This window comes from Gavia stellata, chromosome 27 (assembly GCF_030936135.1).
Source record: "Gavia stellata isolate bGavSte3 chromosome 27, bGavSte3.hap2, whole genome shotgun sequence".
Classification (NCBI taxonomy): domain Eukaryota; kingdom Metazoa; phylum Chordata; class Aves; order Gaviiformes; family Gaviidae; genus Gavia; species Gavia stellata.
Genome location: NC_082620.1, coordinates 2,105,791 through 2,126,716, shown reverse-complemented (window position 1 = coordinate 2,126,716; position 20,926 = coordinate 2,105,791). Strand labels below are relative to the sequence as shown.

The 20,926-nt window shown below is 47.5% G+C and overlaps 1 protein-coding gene across 3 annotated transcripts in view; it reads right to left on the bottom strand.

Moving 5' to 3' along the window:
- Positions 1–20,926, bottom strand: part of PAX7 (paired box 7) — a 101,686-nt gene that overhangs the window by 9,947 nt on the left and 70,813 nt on the right. Inside the window, exon 8 of one of the 3 annotated variants that reach the window (XM_059829956.1) lies at positions 1,480–1,545. The exons of the other annotated variants lie outside the window; for them this stretch is intronic. Coding sequence (XP_059685939.1) covers positions 1,480–1,545 — 66 coding nt within the window. The remainder of the gene's footprint in view (positions 1–1,479; positions 1,546–20,926) is intronic. 3 annotated transcript variants of the gene reach the window in all.

Here is a 20,926-nt window from a genome sequence, read left to right as displayed (position 1 = left end):
CCTCCATGAGAGCTTGGTCTCTCTGCCATTTGTGGTTGACTCAGCTGCTGCTCTGGGTAGGACATGCTCTGTCCTCCAAGACTGTTCTTAGCTACTTGGTGGGGACCCAGCTTAATCTTTTCCATGTTTATTTTGCAGCCTGTTCAGTTAAACTTTTCATTCTCTCTTGCAGAAGGCAACCCTTCCTCATATTAATGTTTTTTGATCTCTGTGGATCCATTTTCACTTGGTGGGAAAAGGAAGAGTCGATCACTCTATACATACATTAAATGGAAACAAAATGAAGAGGTGACTGTAGGACTACTGAAAGTCAAAGAAAGAGTTGGGAGGAGATAAATAGTTTCCCCAAAGATCTTCACTTGAAAGGAGGATAAATATATGCAAATATGCCCCTAGGTAGGTCTAAAATGACTTATGTAGCAATCACTAACGCTGCACTCGCAAAACCAAGCAATTAATTTTGAATATTTTCTAAATCACTAGACCCACCTGAGTTGTATCCCAATATGCCAAACCAATCCAGTAAGTACACCCATTAAATTTGATTTTGCAATCAGGCCAAGGATCCGGACAGTGCTTCACACTTCTTGCACCTAGAAAATGTCTGATCTGGGTAATTGCAATCTAATGTCACTTCCAACTAAATTTTGGAGCCCGGGGAGCAAACTTCACATTAGCCTTCTTTAAGGGCAACTGCACTGACTTCAAGCACAGTCCTGATTCACACTGGCATAAATCAGCAGGTGACTTAACTCTCTACTTCTATTTTGTTGTGGGTTAAAGCTTAAGAAACCTGATGCTCCACTGCCCCAGCTTTACCTCATCTAGCCAGGTATTTATAATCCATCCATCAGCATGTTACTAGTGCTAAAGAGAACAGTGTTATGAATATGAGCTAAAACAATCTCACAAGTCCCTCCTGCTAGAGAAGGACTCCAGGGCTGACGTGGCTGCTGTTGTATAGCAGTAATGTCTCATTTTTGTAACCCTCCCTACTCTATTGGAAAATATATGGAAGCCAGTAAAATGCCTTTCCCAAGGCCATGCGAAGTGTGTCAGAAGCAGAGCCAGGAACAGAGCGCAATGTGCCTGAATCCTTTCTGATAAGTATGGGACAGATCATACCAGATCCCTTCAAAGTTACTGTGGGCCTGTGCTTGAACAGTGGTACAGTTTGGCAGTGAACAATAAACCCAGAAATATCATCAATGCCTTTCAGTGACTTAAAACATCTGAAGGATGTTTCAACGCCATAGGGAGTGGTCTAGGACACAGCGGGTGAAATGGAGATGAACATTTGTGTCCTAAAATGACCCTGTTCACAGGATGAAGAACTGCCACACACTTATGATGGAGAGGTCTTGGGGAGATGCTGGGGATGAGATGGAGCTGGGGATGCAATGGTGAGCTGCAGCAAAGCAGACCAATGCAGGCTGCACAAGGGGAGGATTAGAAAAAAAGGCGATGGGAAGTTATTACCTGATTGTTCAAGGCTATGGTGAGGTTCCACCTGGAGCACTGCATCTTGTTTTGGGCACCCTGCTTCTGTAGAGATGTACAAATTATGGAGAAGGTCTAAAGAAAAGTTTCTAAGCTATACAAAAGAATGGGAAGGTCTTAGCTATAATGGTAAGAAATTGCTTAAATCTGGATGGTTGGGAAAGAGAAGTGGGCTATTCTTGCAATGGAAATACCGTAAGGAAATCAGAATCACCGTGGGGTTATACATCCAATAAGGGCTATGAGAAATCCTGCAGCAGAAGTGTAATTTGGAGGGGAATGGGGGAGGCATCACTGTGAAGGGAAATTACATTAAAAAGTGCTTGATCTAGAAACACGAGCCACTATCCCTGGCGTTAGGGCACCAAACTCTACTATTACTTAGATAAAAGCAGATGGCAAAGCTTTTAGTAGTCTGGATAACCAGAGAGGAAACAAAAAGACATGCCGTGCTAGTGGGGGCTGTTTAAGGTAAAGGGGGGTTCCAGTTCGACGGGCATTGATTTCCCTAATAAGCAAAATCAAGAGACACGGACTCACCCCTTCCAGAAACGGGAGAGACTTGAGCCAAAGGGCTAACTAGTGCCTTGCCATGTTGAAACTGTCAAAGGGGTCTGATTTTCATGCACTGCTGAGTATCTCCCCTCTGAAAATGGGCAGTTTGTGCTTTATTAAGCATTATATCATATTCACCTTGTGTCACCTAAGCAATGAAGTGGTTTTTCTGATTAAATTGGAATTGCTAAGACATTTTGTATAGAATAGCCAAAAGAAGGCCAATGCTTCCCAAATGTGCTGGTTGGCAAACTAAGCCACCCCATCCTCCTTATATCCAGGCAGTAGACTGCATTAACAGAAGTCACCACAAGTAAACTCTACCCTGATGCTGTTTTCCCTGTGAATATGTTTCTCTGTGAAGGCCAGGTGAGTACATTGGAAAGGAAAGTTTCCATGGAAAAATCTCTTTGTTGAGATATGGAGCATCTCTGGGGCACTTTACACAGGGTATTAATTGCAGGAAGATGAATCTTACTTGTGGTGTTTTGGAACTCACAAAATCATCTGGGAGGAGAAAGCTGAAAGGCGCAACCATGGAAAACTGGAATTCCTAAACATTTCCAAACCAGCAGAAGGACTCAGGTCAGGTTTGGCTTTGGAAATAGGCTGGGCTGGTGATCACTTGTGTCTTTTCTTCTGCACCTATTTGTCCATTCTTGGGTAAGCTCAGCCATGCTGATGGCAGGCGGGAAACGAAAAGGGCTTGGTGAGAGATTCAAAATATCAAGAAATAAACAAACACACACAAAGGTTTCCTGCTAAATCAGCCCTAAATCTATTGCTGTGCATCTGCCTGATGTGAATAATGGCAGGGTGGGGAGATCACGCAGCACAGCTAAGTCCCAGCAAATTAAAACTGTTTTATAAACTTCTGTCATTCCTCTCTTCAGCAGCCCCACACCGGCAGAGACTAACAAAGACAAACCAAAATTCACAGAAAGGTCTCCTCTTCCCCTCCTCCCTTTCCATTTCTCTCCCTCTTTTTTTTTTTTTTTTTCTCTCCATTTCTCAGCTAAGCTGATCTGTGCTCGCTCACTATCACAACCCCCCGCGGACACTGGTAATGGAGTGCGGGTGCTGACTTACTGCTTCGAAACAAGATTTCCTGAGATCCTTTGAGTCCGTTCCATGCCCCCCCTCGCCTGCTTTTCTCTCTCTGTCTCCCTCTTTTTGGAGAGTGGAGGGGAGCCTCTATAAATGTGAAAGGAGCTGCACTACAAAGAATCCCCCGAGTGGCATATCCCAGCCCCAGGCGAGCTGCTTGGTGCACTGATAGTCCTGCGTATCTGCTCTAGGACTCCTCTTTCTCTTCCCCTCCCTCTTTCTCTGATCAATGAAGGGCTGTAATCAGTTAAGGTCCAGCTTAACTGCAGTGTAAGATACACCAGTTAAGCAAAGCCAATGCCTCCAGGGTTCCCATCGTAAATACGGAGAGGTCATGGGGAGATGAAATAACCCTGATAAGTTCAGCAAGTGCAGTGCTAGCTAGGCTCGCACCAAACACTTAATAACTCGAGCTGGCAAAAGAATGGAAGAAAGGGAAAACCAGAAGCGCTTCCTATTGCCAGCTCTTCTGCTGCTTGTTCGCCTGCTCTCTCAGTTCCCTGCTTTCCCGGGGGGGGCTTGGTGCAGTTTTTAAGGTGAGGGTTTCTCTTATCAGCTCACCCTAATGAATGAACAATCCAGACCTCGGTCCTGTCTGCGAGCACCTCAGTTCAGTTTGGATCTTCTGAGGCTACCAAAGGGGTGAATTTTGAAAGTCAGGAGCTCTTTTTCCCTCACTTGTAGGAAAATCACAGCTCCTGAATCCAAGGAAATGCTTTTTGCAGCCCTACATAGTGAGTGCCATGTGCTCTTCCTTCGGACTTCTCTCCACTGCTAGGGAGCACTGTGATATTTTCAAAGACAGGGAAGCTGCTTGCTTTTGCCAAACATTAACCCAAAAACTCTCATAGAATCTGAACTCAGGGACAGTGGAGCTGCAGCCACCAAAGTGTGGAGTCCACTGGTGTGGAGGCATTAGTGTAAACAAATAGGAGAAAAGAGAAGAGAAGAAAGTGGGGATCCTTGCTGAAAACACTGGCTTTAATAAAGGATTACCCTTACAGCTAAGATGTTCTAGCTCAACAACCTCTTTCCTTGTTGTGCTCCATAGTAAGGCTTTTCCCTTCCCTCCAGAAATGTCCGTTCTCAGAGATGGTCCAGGGAAAAATGAGCCCTTTGTGTTCATTATTTGCAATCCCCTTTACACTAAGTCCATGCTGTGCTGGATCCAAACAGCCTATAGTTTCATAATGCACTTCTTGAAGAGGAGGCTGGGGACACTTGGACTGCTGAGGGGACTTTCCTGTGCAGGACAAGCTGTCTGCTTCTGTTTCTGAAACCCCAGAGCTCATTTCTGCCCCCAAGATGTGAGAAATGTGGCAGGATTCGATCACCATTAAATCCACCCCCAAATTCTACCTGGTCTTAATCCCAAACTCATGACTCTAGCTGAACACAACATGAAGTTTGGATCCAAATACCACTGCGTCGGCTCCCATCTAATTGGACATTGTCCCACTAGGCATTACAGATAGGGAAAAAAACATGTAGGATTTATTAAAAACGATGCAGACACACAAAGAGCAGAACAAAATCTTTAACCAGAAGTGATAAGAAAGCCCTAAAGGATTTGAGTTTAGATAAGTATCCCACTTTGAGTCCTCCAGCTCTGTAAAAGCTATTTGGACTGGAGTTTTCCTGTGGTGTTATAGGTGCTTACTTAAGCAGGGGATGAGATTAATTCTTCCCTGGGTATTTTGGCACTCCTGCACCTGGGGTCTGCCGAGGAGCAGCACAAACCTTGATAAGTTTACAATGATTATTTGAGTAGCCAGCACAAACAGGTGAAGTCTTTGAATAATAAAGTATAGAAGTAGAAGCTCCTGGGCTATCACATCATTAACTGCACTCCATTCTTATTTGTCTAGCACAAATTGATTTTGGCTATATCTGAAGGTACTCCAAAATAAAATATTTTTTAGAATTACAATATGAAGCCCCCAAGAAGTGATCTCTAGCATCAGAGTAGCAAAATGCCTATTTTTAAAACTTTGCTTTTCTTATGAATATCATTTACTGCCTTGAACTAAGTGATTTTTAAGAGGAAAAAGATACACCGATGAAAGGTAGCTGTCTGCTGGCAAAGCTATGTCTGCACCAAAGGGAAGGGTGTTACCTCATTAAAATCAAACCTCTGCCAAATGAAAACAGCAATACATTTACTAAGTGGGTATGTAAACCAGCACATAATTTGCTCTCCGGTACAAATGCAAGCAAAGAACTTTATACATTAACCCCACAACTCCTGGCTGAGCTACAAGCTCTCTTTTATGAAAATATCTCGACCAAAAGCCTCCAAAAAATGGCACATCCTACAATTTGCTGAGTAGAGTTGTGCCCCTCACCTGTCCTCCTCGCTGCGGGGCCAAGGGGAAGAGTGAAGGTATCACACCCTTGTATTACTTGAGCAGAGTTTTTAAGGCATCTCCTGCATGCAGAAGTTTAAAAGCATACAAGCCACTGTTGATCCAGAGATAAATAGTGGAAAAGGGATTAGAGATACTTAGCGGAGGAGAGGGAAGACTCAGGAAGGGCTGATTATTTTAAAGATATGACTATTTAAAGATAATGATTGCATAAATTTAATTAATGCATTTTCATGCTGCAAATGGCCGTTTTGTAATTAATGTATCTGGCCTCGCTAAGCATGGGAGATCACATCTCCCAGCCCCCCCCCCGCCTTCTCAATTCCCCCCTCCGCCTCTCGTTTAATGAAAGACAGAAAGCAGATGACAGAAACAATTTGTCAGCCAGTACGGGTGTCAGATGCCTAATTGGTTGCGCCGAGTTAGTGGAAAGTAAAGGGGGAGAGGGTCGAGGCTGGGGGGGCTCTTTCCTCTTTATCCGAGGCTTCAGGGTGGGTGTCTGGTATTGGGGGGGGAGCGAGGAGGCGAAAGTGTTTCTTGTTAATTGATGGAGATTAGGACACAGATTGGCTGTGGCAGGGACTGGGCAGTGACAAGAAGGGGACAGGAGAGGCTGGTTAACACCCGTGCAAACAAGCTGCCATATCTCACAATACGTTAAGTCCCGGCAGCGTTGACAACATCAATGGTTATCTCCCACACTCCCCGCTCCTGCTGCACCCCAGTACCCCCGGTTGTGACTGCTGGGGGAAGAGCTTAGCACATGGATCAGCAGCCCCGGGCACAGCTCTCCTCCGTTTGGTTTGCACCCGCCGGCTTAGAGAGGAATCGCGACCTTGGCAGAAAGTTCGGAACCCTGGGGAAGGGGTGCTGTGCATGGGAGGACGCAGGGCTGAGGCCATGGGCAAAGCAGAAAGACTGAAGCCCGAAAACGAGACCACTGCCTGGGTCTTACTTACCCTAAGCCTTGCCCTGGGTTCAGACCAGTGTTAGCACCTAAGATGTCCTCAGAAAATCTGCGTGTCCTGTCTCCTCCTGTCCCTGCCCCACTATGAGACTATCTTAAAAACTGCAAGATTAAGCAACACTGGAGTTAATGTATGTACCAGCTGGTGCCTGAGCTTTTTGGGTGCGTTTGGGACACCGGTAATAAAGCCCCCATCTGATTAATTTTCCCCTGGTCATCATGTGGAGAGGAAAACCTCCTGTCCACACAAAAAGGCCCAGGAGTCTGGAGCTTTCTCTATCAGGGAGCCGACCTCCTGAACTTCAGCAAGAGCTGAGCATCCCGACCCTTCAGACACTCCCCAAGAAAGCAGCAGGGCAGAGCATGTGCTCTCCAAAGTCACACCTATGTAAAAAGCAGAAATGTGTCTTATTTCTGCAACATTCTTCTTTCTTCAAAGATTTCTGTGACCTGCTTTAATGTATTTATCATCAGCACTAGGCAGAGCAGGGCTGCCACCTCTCACCTTACGAGTGGAAAAATGAGCCCAATAAAGGCTAAAACTCGAGACAGCGCAAAAGTTTATGGGGGAGCAGGAATTTGAACATCCCAAATCCAAGGTTGATGTCCTCATTCCAGACAGCCTTGAAATAAGTTAAGCACAGAAATGAGGGGAACCTCAAAATGTTAGTGCCGTATGATGCTGTTCAGTGTATCTATAGGCCTTTCCCTGGAAGATATAAGAAAGTTTTACAAAGGTGGGAACAGTTTTATCAGCTCTGTTTCACTGCCACACACAAAAAAAGGTGATGGGCAGAGAGGGATGGGGAGAAAAAGCTAAGAACAGAAAATGTTGACTTTCCATGCTGGGCTCTGATCACATTTAAACACGCAGCTTGCAGTAATGAAAATACTACTAAGCTTCTGCATTATATTACAGATCCCTCTATAAAAGGTTTACAAAGGGTCGACAGATGATGAATAAATGTTATGAAAAAGATGAACAACATTTTTTTTAGATGAAAGAAAGCCTTTCAAATAGCATAAATGAAAATGGAAAGGAAATGGGTGAGGGATGCAAGCGCACATGCAAACTTTTGATCGAAAGATCAAAATGAAGTAAAACATTGCAATTTGTAACAAAAATATATTGAAAATAAAATATCCAGTTGCAACAGTTTTGTCCCTTTGTTTACAAAGGGAGAAAAAGAAACTCTCCAGAGAGTGTTGAATGAAATGAAACCATTTTGCTCTTTCCAAAAATGTCCCAGCAACCCATCCCCTCATCCGTAGTGATCTCAGTTATCCTTTCCGCTGAGGGGTGAGCATGTTACAGATACATGACAGGACTTGGCGATTTATAACTGAAGCCATTCCTATTGCTATTTATTTGTGTCACAATGACACAGAAGTGCCGCAGTCAAGGAGCATGTCCCATTGCATGAGACTCTGCACAAAGCAAGAAACAAAATCCGAAAGCCCCAAAATGCTGGATATTTTATCTGGGGACTGGCAGGCTCCCCTCGGGCCTGGCTCTCTCTCTACTCCCATCCCAAGAAAGCAAACCCAGAAGAAAAAGAAAGAGGTGGAAGGCACCAGATTCCTGAATCTATTCCCCTGCAACGTCAAGGGTGTAGAAGCCAAGTCTGGTCCAACTCTAAGAATGAAAAAAAGGGCCTAAGGTGCTGCAGGTAAAATGGAGGAATGGGAGTTATTAATTAATCCCTTCCAAAAATTCACCATGCACAGGCACTGAAGAAGTACTCAGCATTTACCTCTTCCATAAACACAACCCACACACACCCTGGCATAGTCCTTCAGGCTCTCGTACACACTGAGCTTTTTCCTTCTGGTTTATAAAACACGAGTGTGAATCATTGAGCAGTGGAGCTCTGCTGGGGAGGAATACGGTCTATTGTGTATTAAACAAATGCTAAATGATTACAAGCACCATATTGGCTGAGAAAAAAAGCAGGCTGCGGTGAGTTGTGCCTGTCACGTCACTGCTCCCTGCTTGGCAAATAAGTTCTAATGCACAATTGGTATTTATTAGATGACATACAACAACTGTCTCATTAAATCAGGGCTTGAGCGTAGGCCGGAAGTCTTAATTTAAAGTGTCACCAGCTATTGAAATCAGACAGTTTAGGCAGGAGTGGAGTGAAGGGAAGGGAAAAAAAATGGGGCCTAAAGAAGTAGGAAACAGTCACTGGTCCTAACCCACCTTTTGAAATGGGTTGCGATTTCTATGCTGGTCTGGGCACTGGTTCAAAAAATATTTGTTCTGCATTTGCTTTCTCTACGTGCGCTTTCAAACTCTCCCCCTAATAAACGGTTGGGCACCTTTCTGTGTGTTTTAAATGCGGCGTCGAAAGCAAAGGTTAATGCTGGAGATTGCATTCCAATTGAAAACGCGGCAACCGGTAAATTTGGTTTGTTTAGAGTGGAAATGCTTGAACTGCTGTAGATGGGTGGCGGGTGCGAGAGCGTGGGGAGAGGGGGGTGGGAGATGCTCCCTGTGCCCCAGCTTCTCTCTGGACAAAATTAAATTTCAAAGTTTAATGAGTTGCGAAGGGCGCTGGATTAAAAAGCCTGGTCCCTGCGCTGCCAAAACTGAAGCAGTGCGATGAAGAGAGAGAGAGAGAGAGCGAGCGAAAAAAAATCCCACCAAACCCAAAACGTCAGGGAACAGAGCAAGTGAAAAATGTCAGGGCAAATTGCTCTTGACAGTGTTAATATCTGCACCTCATAGCAATAATTACATGTAAATAAATAGTGAAATAGCTCTCAGCTGGAGTCTGTACTCCGAGTGCAGATGCCACTAACAGCCAGCTGGGGACCTTTCGCTCTTCGACTGCCGTTTTCCCCCCTTTCTTCCCTCCCTCCCCCCGTTTCATCTATGCCAGAGCTGAGGGAGCAATTGCTAGCGACTGCAGATCTGTTCACAGCCCTCCCCCCTTTCTCATGGCACTGCGTTTGCTCCCTCTTCATATCACCTTCCCAGGCAGGGGCTGCTGTCAAGGAAAGGTACGTTGCTTTTAGCCCCTTGCCAGGGGAAAACAAGCTTTGCTGGATTCACGTCTGGCTGTCGCGTGAGTAAAGCTGAGGGGATGGGAATGGCGTGGCTGACTATCCTTCCATCTCTGTGGGCTCCTAAAAATGTCAGGAGGGATGGAGCTATCTGTTTCAAGCATTGGGATTATGTTCTTCTTATCACCAAGGTTGTCTATATTTCAAAAGGACACCAGAGAACATACGGTTTGGCAGCAGGATGCGAAAAGATGCTTCATTTCCACAGGAGACGCATCTCCCACTGCTATCAGTAGCATCCACAGAGATTTATAAGCCTGAGCCGGTGCCTCCAACCCTTGCCCAAGCACAAAATGCACTTCTACAAACCCACATCATTCCTTCCAAGGGCCTCACTGCGAAACTGCCGTGGCCCAAGCAAGATGGGGAAAAACGCTCTGCACCATCAGCATCGCCGGTGAAGGTGGGCTGGAATCAGTCAGCACCTTTCCTGGTTCCCCAGGCTGTGGGGATTTGATGGAAGCCTAAGACATCACGAATGACACGGAGAGGGTGAATATCAATCGACTATTCACCGTCACTTCCAGAACGAGCCCTCGAAGGAACGTAGTAAGGGTGAAATCCAAAGCAAATGAAGCAGTGCTTCACTCGGTGGAGAGTCAACCTGTGGGACTCCTTGCCACAAGAAGCAATGGATGCTAAGCTGCGTGGACTGAAGAGAAGGCTGGATAAGTACTTGGAAGAAAGGTCCACTGAGGATTACCAGACAGACAAACCAACTTTCTTAAGGAAATCCCCTGAGCTGAAAATAATGTGAGGCCAGGAAAGTACCCTGTTCTTGATCCTCATGAGGAATCTGCTTATGGTCGCTATTGGAGAGGACCCACCAGGCTAGGCAGAGGTTGGCCCCAACCACTGTGAGTGTCACAAAGCTCTCGGCAGCTCCAAGGGAAAAATTCCCATCGTCTCCCAGGCACTCGGCTAATATGGCCAGAGGGCTGTGGGCGGCTGAGTGGGGAGGGAGGAAGGGAGGACTCCAAAGGACTGAAAATAAACACAACTGCATAGAAGTATGGAATTACTAAATATGGAAGCACTTTTACAGAGAAGGCCTTTTGGGCTAGCAAAGGGCTTTGACAAAGTCTCGGGTTCCTACCTTACATTTAAGCAGGATGAAAACTCTGTGCCTCCATTCTTGGCCTTGGAGATAACAACCTTCCCCGTGGTACCGTGAGGAGAAACACATCCCAGGATGACGAGATGCTCAGATATTACGATGAAAGTCTTAGATAAAGTTAAGCTCATTATTTTAGCCCTATTCTCTTCCACTCAGTCAATTTATCTCTCTGTGCCCTCAGTTTAGCTCCCAGCCTTACAAGTCCAGGTCTAATTGTGAGCCACAGGGCTCTGCTAACCATCCAGCAACCCCGTGATGCTTACTCCCCAATGAAGCTGGCGTGTGCCCGGCCCCGCCGCCAAAAGTTGCCATGCTCTCATGCCAACACAGCTCATTAGCCGCTCCCTAATCAGCATCACTCCGGGGCCAAACTACTATAAAAAAAAAAAAAATAACCTGCCACTGATAGGAGGGAGACGCTCTTGCTGAACCACAGCCTTGTGTAAGGGAGAAAAGCTTTGAGGCCTTTCCTTTCGGCTAATGAAATTCACAACACCACCCCACACTGCACTGAGCAACAAACACAGCTCCATTATTTGGAAAACAAATATGTTCTTTAGAGCTTCCTGGTTGTCAAACACCTTTTTGTTTAGCTCAACAACTAATCCACTTATCGGAGGATAAAGCTGCCAGTGAATCACCAGTATGATAAAAGCATGCACAAAATTAGCAAAAATTTGCCTATGGCTCCTGCACATTCAACAAACACCAGCTAAGAGAAAAATGATTCCTTTTTTTTTTTTTTTTAATAACTGAGATCCCCAGGAGAGATTCTGTCAGATAGCAGCTTTTATTTTGCTTGCAGTTTTTTTTTTTTTTCTCTCTCTCTCTTCCCATATAACCCAAGCACTGAGGCTGGGAGATGCTGGGTGCTGATATGAGATCCACAGAAATTGGCAGTATTTGAATAAGCAAGAGATGCAGCCAGGCAAAATTTTAATAACTTGGGGTTTTTTTAAATAAAAAAAAGAGTGCTCTGGCATTGGCTGCTTCCTTAGGACCTCAGCACTGCTGGATGCTTTGCTGCTCATGAGGTTGTAACACCTCTAGGATGCTGGGATTTGTCCTTCCCTGCTCTTCATTGTGTTTTGTAGCCCCTTGTGATTTTAGCCTCTCCGCATTCCTGCATGGTGGATCCACGCCAACTCTCCCTGTTACGTGGATGGGGAAACCACTGCAGACAGGAGTAAGTAGCTTGCCAGAGTTGGGTAACCAAGTTAGCAGTAGGGGACATGGGTCTCATGACTTCCAGTTCTCTGCTGCCACAAGCATTAAACCACCTTACCTCTCTTGAGCTCTTCCACTGAACCCTTCGGCAGGACCTTGCAGAGCATTAACTGGGTAAATGGGATTTACCTCCTCTCTGAAATTCACTCAGCTATGTAAACCTTGGGAATTTCTCCAGCATGGATGTGTGCAGAGATGTTCTGGTGAGAATTCCAGCATTTCTGGACAGAGTTATAAACTCATGTGTATGAAAGATGAAATGAGAGAAAGAGGGAAAGAGAACTTCTGAAGACTTGGACTCTAGCAAAAGGCTTGTTCCAATAAAGACAAAATAAATATCTTCATAGTCCATGGCATCCACAAAGAGTGATTCAGCTTTCCTGAGGTCTGACTCATTTTCCGAAGACCCCAGTCTCTCTGCACTCATCATACAGAGCATGTAAGATGACTGAGCCCCTAATGGAAGTGTGTTAGTTAAGAGGAATGAATTTGGGCAATATTCTCTCTTTGTTACCTTTAAATGACGACAGTCTGAAAGGGAGAATCATCACAGCTTGACTATGCTGCTTCAAGATGACCGAAATCATGCTCCCATAGCTGTTACTGGTCAGGAACCAACACAAACTGACTGACGCACTTAGCAGCAGCCAGACTTTGCACCACACAGAGCTCACAAACCTCTTCAGAGCCCACCTCCAAAGGCTTGAGTCAGCTCAGATGATGAGGATGCTCCCTTGATCCCAAATCCCTATTTTCCTGGACCGTATCAACCTCAGCTGGACATTTGCATCACTGTAGATTAGCAAGAAGATGCGGTTAGTTCAGAAATGCACCATAGCAGCCAAGCTGGGAGAACTGGGGTCTTCGAAGGTTTCTGGCTGCACTTTCTAAGCACACATCTTAACTTGAAAGTACTGTCACCACGATGAGTGCTGGAGGTGAAGATCTGCAACTGTTCCAGGCCGCGGTCCCATTGCAAGAGCCTGAATGGAGAGAACCTAATGCATTCCAATATTCTCCTCTCTTCCCCCCGCGACTTTGCCTAGGCTTGAACGGGACCACAGCACATGACGATGGGAGCATTTAGGGGAACTGGGAATTAATCAAGAGGCACCCACCTGTCAGGCTGGTATCTGGAACTAAACGGAAACACTTGCTAGTGCTTGACCTCTCGCCCTCCAGACAAGCCTGCGGCTCTTGAGTGGTTTGAGAAACCCTCTTGCAGGAACCGCAGCTCTGAGACCCCGGGTGAAATAAAGCAAGGGGAGCAGGCAAGGAGAAACACAGGAGCTGGGTTACGAGTGGTGGGGGAAGGAGGAAGAGGCTGTAGCTGGTGGGGTTGATGGGGGGACTGGCAATCTTGTGGCATGGTTGGGAGAATGTAGCTGGAAAGCTGGTGCAATGATGTGGACACGATGGGAAAAACCAGATCACACAATGGGCTGGCCAACAGGCCAAGAGCAGGAGCCGTCTGAGACTCAGTGCTGTAGGTAAAAGAGGCAGGAGAGTAAAAGACACTGGAGATATTTAGAGTCAAATATCCCCCTGACTTTCTATATATCCCCTAGATGGGGTTTGTGTTGGGTGAGATATATTTGATCCATCAGTGCGTGCTGATTAGCAGTCCAGCACATGGTTTAGTGTTAAATCAGTCTTTCTTGTAGTTAATGGAGGCCAAAACTCTGTGCTGACAACTGTTCAAACAGTGAAACCTAAGGCACTGCTAACTCGGCTAAACAACAGAAGAAACCCCTGCATGCATGCCAAAGGATTTTTAAATACCAATCTTAAGGTACGGGATTAAGATCTTAATTTTTAAAGAGATGTGGGGCACTTACTCTTTAAAATGCATGAACAGATTCTAAGCTGATGTAAAATGGCTCAACCACTCTGTAGCATTGACCTCAGACCCAGATGATGTGACCAGAAAGATGCCACCCTAGTTCTGACTTTCAGATTTTCAGTTTTAGGACTTCTGGTGTGTCTGTGTAAACACATGTGAGAAGGGAAAGGACAAATACTTCAGGAAAACCAGCCCTCTCCACCTGCCCCAATACTGAAGAGAAGAGAGAACAGTACAGGACAAGATCTGAGCCAACAGTGCAAAGGGGTTGGGACATCCTAGACCAGCAGCAGCATCCTGTAAGTTCCCATACTTTAACAAGTGCACGTCAGTTTGCCATTCCAAAAGACTCCGATGTTTCCAACAGGCATCTGTTACACCTGCTTCCTCCTCATCTGAAATAAAACCCCCTCCTTTCCTTGGCAGCAGTAGTCACTCAAGCATTGAAGTTACCAAGAGCCTTAAGTCTTGCCTGCGAGAAACCTAAATACTGGGGATACAGTTCACTGATGTCCCCTGGATCTATATGGTATGGACAGAGTTTATACTAGAAACTTGCTGGAGCTGGAACATAGACCCTAAAATTCTTTGCATGAAAGATGCCACTTTATAGATGGGCGTAGAAATGAGGTAAGGAAAGGGGAATGGACATTCATGGGAGCTCAGAAGAGACTGAGAGCTAAGGAAGCAGCTCAGAGTGAGGAATTTATTTGCATTCTGAGTTATAATGAGCCTGTGGCCTAGTGACGGGAGCAAGAGGACAGAAACCAAGAAAACATCTTCTGCAACTGCTCCCTGCTTTTCCTTCTCCATTCCTCCAAACAGCGATGACTAAAAGCCCCAGGGAGAGCTCAAAGCCTCTGGTGTTGTACAGAAACATGCAGTCCCTTGGGCTAAAAAACTAGACCTATGGATTCTGCAGCGAGCAATGCTTTTTTGGAGTCTCATATGTAGGTAAGATGAGGAAACAGAGCATGGATCCAGCCAAGGATGCAAAAATGCCTGGGACACAGCAAGTAGCTAAACTGAATGCCCTAGGAAGGCCAGCCCTATCTGTCACTGAACCCACCTTGCTCCCTGGGAGAGCAGAAAGCTGTGTGAAACCACGCCACAAAATAAGAGGGAGCAAATTCCTTTAGAAGCAGGCAGAACCGTGTCCCTTTTTCACTGCAATACCAGTGACCACCTCCAGTCCAGCTCTCCTGCATCACTGACCTGCTCTCACCACTGCTGCTCATTTTTAGGGAGCCCTGTGCCCCTTCGGGAAGCGGTTCCCAGGCAGACTTGGCATCACCTCCTACTCGCTGCAGCATGCGAGTCCCATGGCAGGAGTTGGTGTCCACCCGGGGTGGCTCCTGCCCTGTCTGCCGGGCCGGAGCAGGGCACGGAGATGCTATTAGCAGTACGCATGGCCCAGAGCTTTATTAGAGCGGGCAGACCCACGCTCCCCACAGAGCTACTGAATCTGGTGTTGGCTTTTAGGGTCGGAGAGACCCCATGTGGCTCCTAATTCGAGGCTGGATTTGTGCTCAGCTGCGCACTCTAATCGCTAATTAAAGGTTTGCCATCATCCTCCAGCAGCTGTTAGTGTCCTACAGGTCGATCCCCAAGCAACACTCTGCTGAGCCAGAGCCGCCGATTGGAAAGTTCCTGGGATGGGCAGTGTCCAACCTCCCCTCCCCAAAACACCCGGGTATTTATTTCCTCATCAGAAAAGGGTTGCAACATCAGACAAAGCTCTGCTTTGCACCACCTCTTCTTCTCTCCTTCTTGCAGTCAGCCCCCAAATATTTCTTGCTTTCCCCCTCTCATTCATTCTTTTTTCTTTCTTTTCTTTCCTTTTTTTTTTTTTTGAACGAAAAAATGTTATTTTGTGCCTCCTGAGCCTTGCCGGCTGGGCTCGGCGTCTGTATCAGCTGGAGGAGCTTATGAGCCTCGTCTCCTCGGATTTAGACTGAAATTTTGATTTTCTGCCGCGCTCAGATAATGTGGAAATCCTGTTCCCCGATATTTACTGTTTATCAGCGCAGCACAGCGCGGTTCTGGGGGGAAGGGAATCTCTCCCTCCGTGTGTCCCCCCTCGCTCCCCTCCACCCCCCATCCTGCATGCTAATGGAGTCTGACTTTGGAGCAGACCTACAACAATAGCCTAATTATGGCGAGCGGAGGGGAAGAGGAACTCCCCGACAATAAGGCTCTGCATCGCTGGGACGAACTCTGATCCCTGTCCCCATCACCTGAGCCAGCTGGAGCACAGGGCTGGTCCCTCGTCCTGCCAGGGATCACTAACCCATCTCCCCCTCTCTAGGCCCACTCCTAAGCCAAGCCTTGTCACCTCAGGCGGACCCCAGGTCCCCTCCAGCTTTACGAAGTTGAGGATGGGGAAGCGCAGAAGCATAGTGAGCCATGCCACGTCTGCTTTCCTCCAGCTCCTCAACCTGGGCTAAGCGGTCCTGTCCCATGTGTCCAAGCCAGGTTGCCCTCAGCATCCCAAGTGAGGCCACCTCCCTGTCCCTTTTGCATCACGTTTGTCCCAGAGGCAGCCTGTGTCTTTGGGGATGCCCCTGACAGCCCGGCTGCAAGCACAGTTCCCTTCCAAGGCACGTATCCTGCTCCCCCATGTGTCAACACGCACGCCAAGTCTTGCATCCTCCAGTGAGGATTAGTGTTGCTGAGCCCTTGCAAACTCACTCCTGCAAGCAACCCAGAGGCGAGAAAGGAAAGGAGGGGACACTTCCCTGCGTGACATGAACTAGGCAAGAAAAATAAAACAATAATTAAAAAATCTGGGGCTCAGCAGCAGGGGAACAGCTCTAAGGACCACTTAAGTGGCCAGCGGTGCATAATGCCTTGCTATTAATGAGGCCTGCTGCCGATCCCTAAAAGGATTGGTTATTGTCAGATACTGTACGGGGCTTTCTCTCTCCCCCCCAGCCCCTCGAGGGGAAGGCAGGCATTTCCCTGTGGTTGGGATTGAGCTGAATAATGTCCCAGCCACCTGCAAATGCGCTGGGCTTTCTCTGCAACTGCATAATTAGAGGTGGCATTGGGGTAAGGTGGCAGGGTAACGCAGCATGTAGAAAGGAGGGAAAGAAAAATGGGAAAAAGAGGGGATTTTTTTAAAAAAAAAAAAAGAAGAGGGGGAAAGGAATGGAAAGGGAGACAGGACACATGATAAAGCTCAGCCAGGCGCTCTCTGCTCGGCTGTTCTCTGTGCAGCTTGGCTGTTGGCTGGCTCTTCTGGTTTAAAGTGACTCCGCTTCTTATGGAAACGGAGAGGCGGTATTAAAAAAAAAAAAAAAACCCAAGACACAGAGAGCTTCCTTATCTCATGGAGACAGTTGTCAGGAATCACTTTGACTGAGTCGTTTTGTCTCCATGCTTTTTTTCGCTGTCAAGCAGGCCTCAGGACATGGATCAAAGGAGAGGCGCCGAGCGCTCGCTGAAACTTCTGATCCCTTCTCGGTACAGACGCGCGAATGGCAGACAGCTCTCCTCCACATCAAATGGAAGGAGAGAGGAGAGGGAGGAAGAAGGGAAGGGAGAGGGAGAAGAAAAGCTGGGAGAGAGACAGAGAGAGAGAAGGCTGTGAAGAGCTCTCTCTGCCGCTCCAGATCTCAGGGGAGAGACAGACCACAGCAGCCTTCGCTTTCCCTCTTCCCCATTCCCTGTCGGGTGCATCCCCCCACCAGCGTCCCTCCAAAAGGGCAGCCGGAGGGAGGTGTGGGGCATGCATCAGCGCAGATATTTCCCCCAGACTAACAGGTGAGCTCTCCACAGGGCCTTCCTCAACGCAGACTTGGCCCCACACGTCGATGGGTCCCACACCAAGCTTTGCACTGAAGCAAGAATCGTGGTAAGAGCTCCCACCCGCATGGGCCGCTCGGAAATCCCTGTTTCAGCTCTGCACTGGCTTGGTGGGTGGACTCCTACCCCAAAACACCCCCCTTGGTGTCAGCCTTGCCTCTTTCCCTTCAATCTCTCAAGCCAGTCCCTGTGATTTTCCTATATCTGCTTGGCAAGCAGCTCCCCACCCTTTCCCCTGTGTTGCTCACAATTCCCTTTCAGGTACTTATTCCCTGAAATAAGATCCCCCTCATCTCCAAACTGGATAGGCTTAAGGGCTGACTCCAGCTTACTGCGGCGAGCTAAGACCCTCCGCACCTTTGATCAATTTACTGCTCACACACCCCAGACCCTGCTAGGATTTCTGATCTTCAGCCCGCACTGTAAACTGATCTCGTGCACGTCTGTCTGATGGAGGCAAGAAGCAGCATCTTGCAGCAGGAGGCCTTGCTGCACCCAAGCCATCTTCCCTCGCGTCCACCACTGCGCGAGATGGAAACCCCCGTGTGACACAAACCCACAACCTGACAGCCCCCCGTTATTTATCTGTTGCACATGCAGCTATATCTCCTTTGCACTTCCCGTGCTCCCCACGCACAGAAGCCCCTGCACAGCCCTGTAGCCCCAAATTGCTAAAGCACGTATTGCACAGCCATATACTGCTCCCCCCTCCACACTCAGTGCATCAAGAGAGCCGGCAAGATGAATACTCTGCAAGCTAACGCAATACCCAAACTCTCTTCCATCTCACACAGAAGACCAGCGCAGGATCCTTTTAGGGTATGTCTACCCCATAAGCCTCTCCTGATGCTTCAGGACCTAATAGTTCTTCTGAACAGCCCTCCAGGATTGCTCCAGAGCTGGATACAGCCTCCAAAGTCCTCCCTGTCCTCTCAGCCCCGAATGTCCTGCTTGCAACCTTTGCCCCAAGAGGCTGCAACCTGTCCCTCAGTGATCCCAGCAGCTGGCTGGCTTTGGGATGGGAGCAAATGTGGGTTTCCTTCATCGTTAGCACACGTAGATGGTAAAGCAAACAGAAAACAAACTGTACTGAATAATGACCCCTTTCAAAATGCATCCATCAGCTCTGGGAAAGCTGGAGGTCACGGCATATCCCCCTAACATGGCACTATGTGAGCAATGCACAATCCTGTGTCCATCTTCAGTGCGTAGCGTTTCCTGATCTGGGGCAGGTGTGAGGCTCGCAAGGAGAGTCATGGACCCCCGTATACCTGCAATACGCTGTCCCACCTCCTCTCCCAGCACACCATCTCTGCTGTTCTGTCACACCCACGGAAATTAATACACTTTCCACAACCCCTCTTTGTGGAAAAAAAGAGGGGGGCAGGTTGGGGTTAGTGCCTGATCCACTGCAAAGTATGTTGCTGTAGATTTTTCCTGTCATAGATGGCTTTTCACAGCCAGGGCACAGCTGGAGCACAGCTGTTACACCGTTGCTAGATTTTAACAGGCACGCACAACGCATGGGCACACACACTGGTGTGCACACACAGAACATGCATGCAGGACATCGATGCCTTTGTGCACACAGGCGTGCAAGAGCATGCACGCATGCCCCTGCCTCTGAATCCTAATTATTCCTTTTATTGCATTCCTCCCTTTTAAGCTTCTCCTCTGTCTCGCGTCCCTCATTCCAGGGCTGCCTTTCCCCACTGCGGTCCCTTGATTCCTCTTGCAGCTCAGCACCAGCTCCCCAGTCCCTGGGTTATTGCAGCTCTTCGAGCCACGCAGCGAAACACTCGCCTCTGAGTGCCAGAGGTCACTCAGAAATGCTCGTCACCAGGCTGGATGCTGTATTAATTGCTAATCTCTCATTTTCTCTATCTGCCCTGCCTGCCTTGTCTCGAGTTCCCTTATTAATCACAAAGCAGGGCAAATCCTGCATTTGAATTCTCCAAGTCTGTGTCTCCCAGCCAAGTCCCTCTTACCCTCCCTGGTGTGGAAAAGAGACAGGACCCAGAGGAGAGGTGTTTCAGCAGAGCTGAAAGTCCCTCCAGTCCTGTCCAGATTTCAGCAGGAATTACAGCCCCTGCGATGCCTGTTCCACCCACCCGGCTTCAGCTTTGCTCACACCATCCCATAAGCGGGTAGCGGGGTCTGGGTGGGAAGGGATACTGAAGGATTTTTGGGTACAGATTTCTGTGTCTTAGCCCTGGGTGTCTTAAATATGTGCTCCCTGCTCTGAGGTCTGGGGGCTTATCAGACACTTTCACACCTCCCTGCATTTCTTCTTCCTGCTGTCATTGGTCTTGTCATTCTCCTCAGGTTTTTTTTCCATATTTCTTCTCCTATTTACTCCTTATTCCCCTTTCTCCCCAGTTTGTCTAGTTCTGATACTTGAGTTGACAAATAGTGCAGTGCCAGAGGGGCTGATCCTGGACCCACCGAAGGTAATGACAAAGGTCCTATTGAATTCAAGGCTCAGGAACCAACTGTTTGCTCTGAAATCCTTCAGTGTTTCTAATATCTCAGTAATACACACAATGTCTGGAGTGGAAATCACATAGGAATAAACGCAATCAGTGCCACCCAGAGCATTAGAGTTAGGGTTAAGGTAATAAGATGCTGCCTTATTTGTTTCTAATCAGTTCTCAATGGGACCAGAGCATCCAAATCAATCGAGAAAACTCATGAAACCTCAACATTGACAGAAAGTGAATTGGCCCCTCAGACATTAATTTCCCCCTTCCCACCCTACCCCTTCGCTCGCAGAAACAGAGTCATTAGGAATCAGGCAAATAAATACGTATCTATTTTCACACGAGAAAAATGTCCCATTCTCCCCTTTTCCCGTTGCTAGGAGCAGAGGCGTCTAATTGACAAGAGCAGATGGGCTTTGTTTGGTTAAATAAAAAAAAAAGAAAGAAAGAAACTTTAGTGGAAAAACTACCAGCTTTCCTGGGACACATAGGTTAAAAGTTTAGAGAGATGGAGCTGCATTTGACACCGAGCAAGGGAAAACGCCAACGCAGTCTCAGCAGAGCCAGTTTCTCCCAGAGAGAAACCTGGAGCTCCCATGCCCCCTTCCCATCCCCCTGGCAAAAAAAGGACACGGATTTTAGCACGTGTTCACCTCCTTCTCCAAAATACCCTGCATGCAATCTGCCACAAGGTCGTGGGGAGGTTGAAGACTGCTCACTGAGAAAGAAACAGGGTGCGAGGAATAATTGCGACTCAGAAAAGGGACAGCAGCCACTTTCTGAAGGGCAAACACTTTGTTTGAGGGAATCAAGGTCCTCTAGAGAGATGGGGCTGCAGGGGGAACACGGAGGAGGCAGCATGGGGGGAACAGAGCAGAGACCACATGG